General features: G+C 39.1%; 1 protein-coding gene across 1 annotated transcript; it reads right to left on the bottom strand.

The window, feature by feature from the left end:
* Nucleotides 1-160: 160 nt before the first annotated feature.
* On the bottom strand, nucleotides 161-6,430 carry LOC139442397 (cyclic AMP-dependent transcription factor ATF-3-like). The gene is made up of 4 exons (XM_071223200.1): nucleotides 6,364-6,430; nucleotides 5,156-5,475; nucleotides 4,294-4,401; nucleotides 161-3,669 (listed from the first exon to the last, which is right to left on the bottom strand). Exons 1-4 carry the CDS (start codon nucleotides 6,407-6,409, stop codon nucleotides 3,517-3,519), a joined length of 627 nt encoding a protein of 208 aa, XP_071079301.1. The 5' UTR covers nucleotides 6,410-6,430; the 3' UTR covers nucleotides 161-3,516.
* Between the last annotated feature and the right edge of the window lie 6,392 nt (nucleotides 6,431-12,822).

Below are 12,822 nucleotides of genomic sequence, written 5' to 3'. Positions count from 1 at the left end.
TAAAAAATACAAATAACAAACCTATGCATAAAATACATCAATGGTTTTATTTCTTGAAAAAATTCTTTTATCATATTAAACATCTACAAACACGAGTCTTTGTACATACAACATTTCGACATCAATGAAGGACAATAAAGAAAATGAAACAGTACTCTTTCTAATTATATATACATTGTAAGACATGAAAACACTAAAGCTTTTACAGGTAAAAAGCTGTTCGGTCATATTATAGCACTTGTAATGTACAATCATGCTCGTATAAAAAATGGCAATAAATAACACCTTATAATGAAAGTTTGTTTAACATGCAAAAAGACCCCACGTGGACATGGAAATACGTGTATACTGCACTTAACCATCTCAGGTTACACCGCGCGAGGAAGGGTTGCACTCTACAAACCAGGTTCACATCCAGGATAACATTACAAAATGCAGTCATAGCTTAAACCAGCATTTCGCTATAAAATGAATGAGATATTCGCAAAATGTGAGAAGAAAAGAATTAAGTAAACAAAACAGTAATTCACTTTACAAGAGTGAGTGATTTGGGTTAGCAATACACCAACAATATCACCGCGGGGGACACCAGAAATGTACTTCACACACTGTACCCATGTGGGGAATCGAACCTGGGGATTCAGCGTGACGAGCGTATGCTTAAACCACTAGACTACCCGACCGCCCTTCTCTGTACAAGAGCAGGCATAGTGATTCACGCATGTATTGGGCTGTGCAACATTAAGTCCTATCAACACCAAGTATACATCTGTCAAACGTGGTGGTTTAAACATGTGTCACACCACGCTTGCTGTTTGTTTGTTGTTTAACGTAACACTCAGCAATATTCCAGCTATATGACGGCGGTCTGTAAATGTCCAAGTCTGGACAAGACAATCCAGTGATTGATATCATGAGCATCGATCTACGCAATTGAGGTTAACACCACGGCATATGTACACAGCTATGCAGAGGCCCCAACACACCATCAATCACTGAGCGCTGGGTACAGTGACACGCCTTGCATTGTTTACGTCAGCAGTAAGGCTACAACAAACTGACTATTTGTTCTTCTGATGCTTGTCTCCAAAGTTCAGTTAGGCCTTATATTTTAGTCGCATTACGATACCGATGGACACCAAAAACGTTAATTAGGGAAAAAACCCAAAAAGACCTTTTTTATGTGAAATAAGCAAAATCCACGAGATTGTATCACCGCTGTTCGCAGGAAATGGTGAATAATGCGTATACAAATTTTTATTCTAACAACAAAAAAACAGCAAATTATTTTTTTCGAATCGCACTTTCGTGATGATATGACCTACGAGCGTGTTTTAAAAATTATTCTAATTTTTCTTCCTACCACCAACATCAATGTTTGGTCCAAACATGTTTTAGGCCAAATAAGTAAAAGGCCTTACGAAAGTCAAGTAAGGTTTTTTCATGACATTTACTGTTTTCAAAGTCTGAACGATTTTGTCATTTTCCCGTCTGAAATGTTGACAGCTGTACATGTGTGGCATTGGAGAATTTAATTCTCAGAAAACAAATCATTACTTTCTTGTGGGATATATGAACCACTTCAACTTGGTATGGAACAATAATGTAGTGATCACATGATCTGTATAGCGCTTCAATAAACATGTGAACATGCAGTCAGAGCTTATCCATGACACTTATATTGCTAGTGACGCCACAAATGAGAACATTTACACGATTTTATCAACTTTAGATAGGACTTTCTTCTTTTTCTTCACTACGTATGCAAAAATATCTCTAGAGCATATATTTTGGATGTCAATCAGCCATTGTCCCAGCAAATAAACTGTCCTGAAATCTTGCTTAAGCAAGGAACAGCCGGTCATGACATCTTCATTTCATTAATTCTCAAACGTAAATTATAACAAATGTTTTTTATTTCATAAATATAAAGACATAAAAATAGAAAATAAATATCTGTCACAAATACAACAGTAACAAGCACCGTATCTAAAAAATTCACTCGAAACAACGATTGTAGCGTCAGTAAGTTACACGACCTGCACATAAAATACAAAACGTTTCATTTTTAAGACGAATTTGCATGCATAGTTCGTGTATAAAATATTATAATAACCTTTACTTTTATCTTATGATATTCGCCACCTGTGACGGTATCATTCCACAGCCATATGCAGGTAACCACATAACAAACGACGATAGCCATGGCTGACAACACACCGGGACCGAGTGACCGAGCAACACGACGGTGTGTTCCGAACGTACACGACACTTCAGTACACGTGAAACGAGAACAATCAACGTCTTCATAACGGTAATACAATTTCAGTTTCTCCAAGTTCTGCACTTGGGCGTTTAAAGTGTCATGACACCGCCTTGTGTATTATTGCAAATAAATGGGTTTTAAAGTCCGTACACTTTCAGTACAAATATTGTGAACATTTAGAATACACATGTAGTGTAGAAAAATAGTAAAGTTGGAATACCCATCACGATATCCTGGCTACACGAGAATAGCGAATACGTGTGCAAGACAAAAGTATAAATTCTGAATAAAAACAAACAGTATAAATCTGTATCACAGATCGAGAAGACATATCTCCGAGCATTTGAAATGAAGTAAAGACGGTGTAATACTAACTACAAACATTGAAAGACATAATCTATACAGTAAAAGATTCACTCAACCTGTTTAGGCGCCTGCGCCATATCAAGTTCTTCGTAAATGAAAATGTCAGTGATTGTATAAGTTCAGAGGTATATGAAAGACGCTAATTGCCAGAGATAATCAAACATAGAAAAAGTGTTGTTTGTATCGCCATTTCCAAACTAGACCACGCAATTCTGATATGCTAGGTCCACAAGAGTCCATCTCTAAGTTGATGCTATGTATAGACAGAAGTATGAAAGTTAGACCCTGGTCGATGGAAGTCACTTATGTGTGACTGATTGTGTACAGGTCTTAGCAGAAATATACAAACATATTGATATGTACATGACATCATGCTGAACTTATTCATAGTACTTTGTAGCAGGTTTGCCAGGAGATATCTATACAAAATCTACGTTCCGGACATGTCATAGTAAGATCTACCATACCAGGAAACATGGCGCTGACCGGAAGTTCCGCCAAGACTTAGAGTCCAAACAATCTAACATTAGAGGTGGCTCAAAACACAACAGCATGTGGAATGTCGAATACAGTATGGTTGATGAATCACTGATGTCCATGTCACATGTACACAGTTGCAAGTTTCATTAATATGTTCTGGTATATTGTCATGGAGGTGACTCTTCTAGAATACCTGCTGCCTCTCTGTACTGAATCCGATGACTCATCTTTTCCCCTATGTCACGGTGACCCAGCACGTGCTTCCAGATCACCATGACACGTGGGTGTCATGACGTGTCAGCTTTAGGTACTTCTGGTCTTCATACGAAGAAAGTTCTTTTCGGTTTTGGGGTTTCCGATTTTTTTTAGGATTTTCTGTGAACAATTTCCTTGTAACAGTAGCGTCATGGTTGTATTGTGACGTGTAGAGACGTTTCTGGAAGAGGACAGACGAGCAGATGATCTGTGAGTATCTCTTTCAGTCGGTCTCTCTCTTGCTGCAGTCGCAGTAGCTCGGACCGCATCTTGGTGTTGGAGGATTCCAGACGCTGAGTTTTCTGTAAACATTGAAATGTGATATTAAAGAAAACGATAAACCTATTTTTTTGACACACTTGAACAATGGAAATGTGACAAACACGTGACAATAATTATATTCATGTCTATGTGGCTGACATCATTTCCAAATATGTATATTGTTATAAATTTCGAATATTGATTATGCATCTCATGACAATGAGTAATGAAACACCTACCAGGAAATGATAATTATTATTTTAATTATGCGTCACATGATCACCACAGTTTGTTGCAGATGGAGTCAATCCACAAAATACTGTTTTGAAATATAGTTTCAGACTAGAACTTTACAATCTGTAGAATCCTCATCGATATTATAGTGTAACATCGTTAGTCCGCTTGTCTCGAAATACGGTTAACACGACATATATTCGACTGGAATTGAAACCTCCTTAACTCGAACACTATTTTGAAATATAGTTTCAGACTAGAACTTTACAATCTGTAGAATCCTCATCGATTATAGTGTAACATCGTTAGTCCGCTTGTCTCGAAATACGGCTAACACGACATATATTCGACTCGATTTGGAGTTAACCAGCTCTAACTTTTACACATCAATTACACGGCAATCATGAAAATTAAAGACATGCAAGCTATACCTTGAGAAGAACTTCAGCCGTGTCTTTCTGCTTCTTTCTGAAACGTCGGGCCGCCATTCTGTTCTGCTCCCTGCGAACTGTGGCTCGCTCTTCCTCTTCTTCAGTCAACTGCAAAATAGTTAACTTTTGGTCAACGATCGATCAGGTATCAGTACACGAATAACCTTCAGAATGTAATATGAAAATAAACATTCTTTCCATAACGCACCATGCTGATAACGTGTGTGCATATGTAAATAATAAGGATGAGGAGTATTAAAACAAACCAGCCAGGCTCTGCAATATGGGATTATATATGACAATTCAAATTTATGATATAACAGCGGTTTCAACTGATGAATATGCATTGTTTTAGTAAATTTTACATAGTTTAATGCATCTTTTATGAATACAAACAGAGATAGAATCACAACACATCGCCCGATAAACAGGCATCAAAGCATTCCCGCAACCAGTTAGCTTGTAGGTATTTTCAAATATTGTAAAATGATTTGTTTGGTTTTATTGTTGCTTAAAGCCTCTCTTTGCTGTATTCCAGCCGTATGATGGCGGTCTGTACATAATCGAGTCTGGACCAGACAAACCTGTGATTGACATCATGAGCATCGATCTACGCAATTGGGATACGATGACATGCATCAACCAAGTCAGCGAGCCTGACTACCCGATCCCGTTTCGCCGTTTACGACAAACAATGGGTTTCTGAAGACCTACAGCTTCGGTCTCGCCTGCGAGTTTATATTGTTTGTTATTATTATTAGTTGCATGGTCCTGTGACATAATACACTAAATAAACAACCAGTGGGTATATACAGTAAATAACAACAACCCACGTGATCACATGCTAATTCCAGGTACTTACCACTTTCTTCTCCGGCACCGTGAATTCGATTTGTATATCCTCCTTTCCCTCCACGAAACGCCGGGTCAAGATGGCACATTTCAGCTCTTCCTTGACTAGCGGGGTGATGCTCCCCGTTTCGATGGCCGCGAGGGTGGCAGCCACCATTTTCTCGTCCCCCAACACTGGGAGACAAGTACCCGGGGAATACTGGACATCTTCAGACATAGCTTCAACCGTGGTGGGTATTAGTGGCATGGGAGCGACAGCCATGACAGGTAGATTGTTGATAAGTGTTTCATCAACAGCGTCCTCCATGATAGATCTCGAGTTTGTCATATCTGAAATACAGCGATTTTTCTATCACTTGTCTGCAACCATGTCTTTCTATACTGAAAATGTTTAACGTTCTGTTACAAAGGTTGCAGGAACAATGTATTTATGCCAAGTACGTTGTATTGACGTTTGCAACTCCACGTGGATTTCACATGGTGGTGTCATACCAGTCTATTAATAGCACGCGGGAAATATTTTACATCTGCGCATAAGCGGACCGGGATATAAGGGAGGACACTATTTTGGTGTGTTCAGTTACATCTAAGACACCACGCAGCGCTGACAAAATAGACAATGTCCACTGACAGTCTGTTAGCGATATAGTGTTGTTATTTAAACCAGTATGACCTAAATAGCCCCCGCCCCCTTCCATCACCCGGATGTTAATTCACAACAGAACGAAGTCCTACGTTCTTTATCAGGTGGTAATTTTTTTAAAACATCAAATCAAATCTGACTGATTGACCTGTCCCAGGCAGTGATAGATACAGAACGCTTATCAAAACGATTAATTAATACTTAAACTTAAATAAACCAACTTAAAAGTTATGATTTATAATTATATTGACGACGACATATTGTTATTAAATCTGTTATATTCAATTAAATGTATTCTTTTTATGTTTTCAGCTGATTTTTCAATCGTTCACGACATCCACATTCTATTCACACACGTTATCATATTTGAACAGTGACCATAAAATAGATATGATCTCAGATTTGAAGTATTCGTTAATTTGAAAGGTCCTCACTTTTTCTTATTAACATCTTTTTATCAGTTTATTTCAGTTTTCTTTTTTGAATGTTAATTCCGAGCCAAATGTGCTCTAAAGTTCTTCATCTCTCTCAACACTGGGGTATTGCACCACACCGTCGCCTGACTCAGCACTTACCGGCAAGCGTGGTGTTGTGACGACGTTGACCGGCTAGCTGATTCATAACAAGCCAGTCGTTGTGTGAAACGCTGAATGAAGCAGTTGCGAGAGGCCTCTGTATTTATAGGGGCTTGCGGTGACGTCAAAGGGAAGCGCCCAGACTTGTTCGTCTGGAGCAAGCGTGTCCAAACACGACCAATCCGATGTAATACGGAATTCAACGAGTACATATCGGCAGTTTACGGAAATGCTCGCAAATGTCCGCCCATACAACGCTGAATCATTCCACTCAACAAAGTTCTCTTCACAGAGATATAAACTGAGCTAATTTTAATGTAAAAAATAGAATATTTCATTGTAATCAACGAATTACATTATTTGATCAATTATTATTTAAAAATCGACAATATTGATAACGTGTGATACATACACTATAGCATAAATACACTATAGCATGAATGTAACTGAACATGGTTTTGTTGAGTCGTCACCCCTATTTCATACAAGATACTGAACAGTCTAGATTCTTCTACATGCACATATATGTCGTCAGATTTCTCATCAATGGTATACCATTGTATATGACAGGGACACATCCAGGCCAGTGTTGTAAACGTGGGCGTATTGTGGCTGTTGTGTCACACTAACTGCGGCGTGGTTAACCGCCATTGCCTGCTCCGTCTCCTCGCGGATAGAACAAGTATTACTGCTTCTGAGAAGTTTAACGAAGCTGAAATTTCCAATTAAAACTTAAACGTCTATCGAATATTATCAATCGACTAATATCTATATCTCTAGAAGAACCATCCACGTTGGTACAGAAGAAAACGTTTCGTTACATGGTTATCTGTATTTAAGATGACGGTTACTGTACACACATTTGGCGACATCTAAACAATTTACTTGATAATTTTATTGAACACTTAAACAGAAACACATAAACGAGCCAGTAATCACGATCATGTCATTTAATAGCATATTTCCGAAATATAGCATACAGCATATAAATCGAAATGTTCAACTGAATTAAAATTAACAGGATATGTATGTATTTATATTTTGTGCCATTTGTTTGTTAAACAACCCCTACAATGTTATGTGTGTTAATATGGTGGATGTGGGTGTGGCCCCTGTAAATCAGTCAACCATCTTCTTCTTCTAGTTACCTGGGGTACGTCAGTTCGGACCCGTGACGATCCGGGGTAGAATAGGTCTTCAGCAACCCATTTCTGCCGTAAAAGGAGACTATGCTTGTCGTAAGAGGCGATCGGGTGATCAGGCTCGCTGACTTGGTTTAGGATGTTATCGTATCCAATTGCGTGGATCGATGCTCATGATATCGGTCACTGGATTGTTCGGTCCAGTCTCGATTACTTACAGACCGCCGTCATATAGCTGGAATGTTGCTGAGTGCTGCGTTAAACAACAAACAAACAAACGAACTCAGTTCGACCTGTCACGAGCGTCTGAGTGGGGGCGGGGGTGTGGGGGGGGGGGGGGGGGGGGTCGCTGTGTGGAGAGACTACTTTATAAAACGGATACACATGCTCAATATACTCATGTTGCGTTGGTCTTCATAAGACTTCATGTTAATAAAGTTATATGACATTAGTCTGTGTCAGCTTAGTGTGGGGGGAAAGCCCGAAGGGATGGACGTCTTAGACGTTTACAATTTGGTGAAACCAAAGAGAGCAATTCTGGGACAACCTTCGTCTCGCCACTTGGAACAATGACATGCAAATCCAACCCTTGCGTAGCTTATTCCTCTCTTGGAATCGGCTCAAGTTTATAATGTAAAACAATAAAGCAGATACTGTTGTAATTTCGACCAGCGTATCCCGGTACCACGAAGGGAAGTAACCACTGTGGCTAATCCTCTTTCATTCCATTCATGACGTAAGTTAGGCGATGAATATTCAGCGTTATAGGATACACACAGGGTATATTCATACCTTCTCACCGAATGCCTTGTCTTGATTTTTTTTTTATCGCATCACGTGTTTGTTGTTTAACGTCACATTCACCAATACTACACGGCAGTCTGTAAATATCCAGAGTGAGTGAGTATGTTTGTTCAAGCAATATCACGTCGGGGGACACCAGAAATGGGCTTCACACACTGTGCCCATGTGGGCAATCGAACCCATGACGAGCGAACGCTTAACCACTTGTCCACCCCACATCCCCGTAAATAACCAGACAAACTAGTGGTCGATGTTACCCGCAACGTTCCGCACCTTCGTGATACAATGACAGCCTTGTTACCCTTGACAACCATGTCACAAGCCAGCGTTGCTTGTGCCTATTGCAACCCAGAATCCTCACGGTGATCTCATCGAGTTGGTTCATCTCGGCTGAAGGTGAGCTAATCTATTGTTTGATGATGACGTCATTGCGAGGTACATGATGTTATACTACAGCGTATTTGGTATGAACAAAAACTTTTAGGTATTCGAATAGCCTACTTATAAAACGTTCACTGGTTACGTCAAAAACCCGGGCCCGGTCCAATATAAGAACACACATTTGTTAATCGCTGACCTTATTTTTAAGTCTTATTATTTTGATATAATATAACGTATGTACCTACACGCAATATGGCGGCAGCTCGTTGTTGACGTACTGTATACGTCACAGGAGCTATGACGTCACATGACTATGTCACGAGAGGAAATAAACGTATTATTTGACAAGAAAAGACAAACGTTTTATTTATTATATATTTTCTAACTGATACTATTCTCCAAACCATAGTATGAATTAAGTAACCAGTGTAATTAAAATCACATCTTTCATTCTACGATACCTCTATGTGTGAAGGTTTGAGGACCTCTTCATTGGGGGTCGCGGAAGGTGAACATTCTAATCAGCCAATCAGCGCCGAGGCGTATTTCTCGGTATGATTGAGCAAGGAAATCCGAATGTGAAAAGCTATCATGCTTTTATATTGTTTTAATACATCCTGTCGTTTCAGAATTTCCGTTAAGCAACGAAACCGAAGTGTTTTAGGAAGCAGACATCTGATTGGCTCAAAAACCCATGCATCCATGCACTAGATTGGTCAAAATTCGCTCTGGCTTCACCGAAAACGACTGCCTGTGGAGGTGTCCTTAGAGCTTCATGCACAATGGGTCGCTTGACTAATATTTTGTCTCTGAAATGAACATATTTTACAGAAATACAGACATTAAATTATCTTAATAAAACATAAGAAGGAGCCAATATTAGACTATTGCACGTGCTGTATTTGAGTCTGTATGACAGATTAAGGAATCGCAGAGGAGTAAACGTTTGCATTACCTGAAAAATGGAAGCAATCCCACCCCTATACCATTTCCTGAATGCCCCCAAACTTCCCCACCAGAAAGATGATATTCTGAATTCTTTTTCACGATCTTCTAGATTCATATTTGATCCCACACTTAGTTATACTCCTCAACTACACTTATGACAAAGCCATAAGCATAAAAATAGCTTATTTATATATAATGATACCACTTCCGGTTTTGGAAACCATATCAAGTGCCGTACACGCTCTATGCATGCAGATGCATTGTACCCAAATAACGAGGTTCTATGGACGTACTTGGTCTAAAGGAGCATTAACTCCCAACAGTGCGGTGTACGTTTTCCAGTGACGACAAAACACAGAGATTCAAATTGCAAATAGTCATTTATTCTCATGCGTATATAAAAATATAATGCCATAATCATCATCAATGGAACAAAAAACATCTTCTCTGTACAACAACCGTAAACATCTGACTGCAGGCCCCATGCTGCGACAACAGGTCATTAACCGTATACACATGTATACACAAACAAACACTCATCCGGGGTATATAAGTAACAAACAAAACAAAGTGTGTCATAGCATCAAGCAAAATGAAAGTAACAAGTGACATCTACATCTACGCGTACACTATGTAACAACAGGCCCTGCATGTAGCAGTGCAAAGCAAAAACAAGTTCAATCAAATCATGTTTATTGTTTACATATATACTGGTGAAGATATTTGGCAATGGGCCCAGATCGTGAATTTGTAACCACAAAAGGACATAACGCAATACTAACGCATGTACTCCACATGCAGGTTGAAATTGACTTCGGTATGATAATAACACAGGATGGATTATAAATGATGAAGAAGAAAATGAACACATGACATTTTATGTCGAAAAATATAAAAAGAAACTTACTAAAAATCTAATAAAACTAAAAAAGGTGTCTTATGTGGTTGTACGTGACAATCAAACAGTCAAGATATCAACGATTTATCAACGTGTATGAGAAGGGATGAACAAATTATTTAAAGCTTTGGTTTAAAAATTTGGAGAATAACAAAATTGAAAATACAGGAATGGTTTGAGCGTTTGAAATAATTGGCACATTTGCCTGACAAGTGTTTGTCCATGTCTATCGCACGATTCACACCACTTTCAAATGGTCACACATCACACCACACAAGAAAGATATCAAGTGATACAATGTTATTTGCGAATGGACTGAAATACTTTGGAGAACCTTGTACATATCACCGTGCATCTAAAACAATGAAAAAGGGTACCGTATATTCTGTACTATGAGCCCGGACCAAAAATACATTTCGTTTACTTTCAGCCCAGGGCCATATTGGAGGCCGGCTCTCAAAGCTCGGATACATTGAACTACGAGATACCGGAAGTGAAGGCACGACTTAGCGTCATTGGAGGCCCGGCTCTTATTTCAAAACCTTAACCCTTGACCAGCCCGTAATCATGCACAGGAATGGGTAAAAACGGTTAATGTGAAAAAATGCTGACTCGACAAAAAAGAAAGAAAACGATTTCCTACGGTTTTCCCAGATCACCGGCGTACCTAACAACCTCTCGCACATAACATATCGCCGTCTTGAACACAACACCCCCTTCGTACATAATAACTTGTAACACTCCTGTACATATAACATGCCCTCTTGTACATAGCATCTCGCCCTCTTGAACAAAACACCCCGCCCTCTTGTACATAACATCTTACCCTTTCCACATAACGCATGCAATGTAAGGTACAAAAGGAGATTACCCTCAGGGTGGCAGTGATCAGGGGTAGGGCGAGGTCAAGTGTTTCATTCATTAACCCGATCTAAGGTCAACCCACGCTCCAACTGAATGAGCGGACATTTTATACTGGCAGTAAAATGGCTGCTTGTAAAAATAAAGGTCCGGAATGGCAATCGATTATCCAGCGTATGGTATCTCCATTTTATGATAAATATCATAATAAACTGGATAATCGAGGTTGCGAACAATGGTGATCAGATTAGTATCTTACACAGTAGCAAGGTCAGGAGAAACACATCTTCGTTTATCCAGTCCTAATGCCATTCTAGTATGATAAATACCCTGAAACCATACCATAGTTTCGTATTGAGACCGCTTTGAATGAAGCGAATTCGACGCTAAAAAAGCTGAAAATCAAAACAGCATATGACGGATGTGACGTCTCATTCCAATTCGAGGCTGTGGTAGAAAACAGGTCCAGGGTATTTATTACAGTAGCAGGTATGTAATAGAGTGGATAATATAGCATGACTACTACATAAAATATTGCAAACATACATATTGATATCTAGAGGCTGTATTGAACACTACAGCTAAACACTCCTAACAGAGTCTAAACGGGCGTCAATTTTATGCAAAGCAAAACATTTCGGGATAGATGATTATACTTTTAGTAGATAACAAACTCACCCTAAGGGCCAGGATCTATCTCAACACAGCGTTATATACTACTCAAAAGAAGTAAAGGAACACCCGAATTTTTCATGTGACAATAGTCAACCTGTGGGTACTGCAACACGGCCTTCCAAATGTGTTCCTTAACTTGTTTTGAGTACTATACACCAATAAGGAAAACTGCATCTATGTCATGAACAACATCTGCTAAATGCTGTTCAAAGACCTAACAAAGTCTACCAAGGCCAGGCCAACATCCAAACAACAAGAAGCAAAAGCATATGTTGTACTTTTCAAACGGTACGGGCTCACGTACGTAAAAAGCAATGAATTGGCCTGGCTTAAAAATCTCGGTTTCATGTGCACATACTACAAATGAGAGGGTTTATACACTGCGGTGACAGTAAATGGCTTGAGTTCTACTTGAGAATCTGCTCACACGACAATATGGATAAAGGTTGTCCCAGTCAGGTAGATTGTAATTAGAAAAAAATATAATAAAAAAAGCAGGAATGGTGTGCATCTACGAATACATGAGTGAAAATGAATTTGATATGAACAAAATGATATTTGACTAGCTTCGTTAATCCGGAGCGTGTGTCTGGATTAACAGGTTCCTCTGTATATAAAACTCTTTGAAAAAGAAACTGTTACTTAAATCTATTTATTGCACTTGCGGCACATTCCTGGAGTGTTTGAAGTTATGTGGATTAAAAACAATCGTGTATTAGCGGTAGGGAGAATTAACACTGACAACAAAAC

This window comes from Haliotis cracherodii, unplaced genomic scaffold (genome assembly GCF_022045235.1).
Source record: "Haliotis cracherodii isolate W230 unplaced genomic scaffold, xgHalCrac1.p SCAF_5, whole genome shotgun sequence".
NCBI classification, from domain to species: Eukaryota; Metazoa; Mollusca; class Gastropoda; order Lepetellida; family Haliotidae; genus Haliotis; species Haliotis cracherodii.
Note: the sequence above shows the minus strand (reverse complement) of the source record. Positions and strands in the feature narration are given on the sequence as shown.

Coding starts and splice junctions, on each gene's coding strand:
- LOC139442397 (XM_071223200.1), bottom strand. CDS start 6,409: ATGAATCAGCTAGCCGGTCAACGTCGTCACAACACCACGCTTGCCG. Junction 5,476..6,363: donor TCACAACACCACGCTTGCCG/GTAAGTGCTGAG, acceptor GCTGTATTTCAG/ATATGACAAACTCGAGATCT. Junction 3,670..4,293: donor CGGCTGAAGTTCTTCTCAAG/GTATAGCTTGCA, acceptor CAATGTTTACAG/AAAACTCAGCGTCTGGAATC.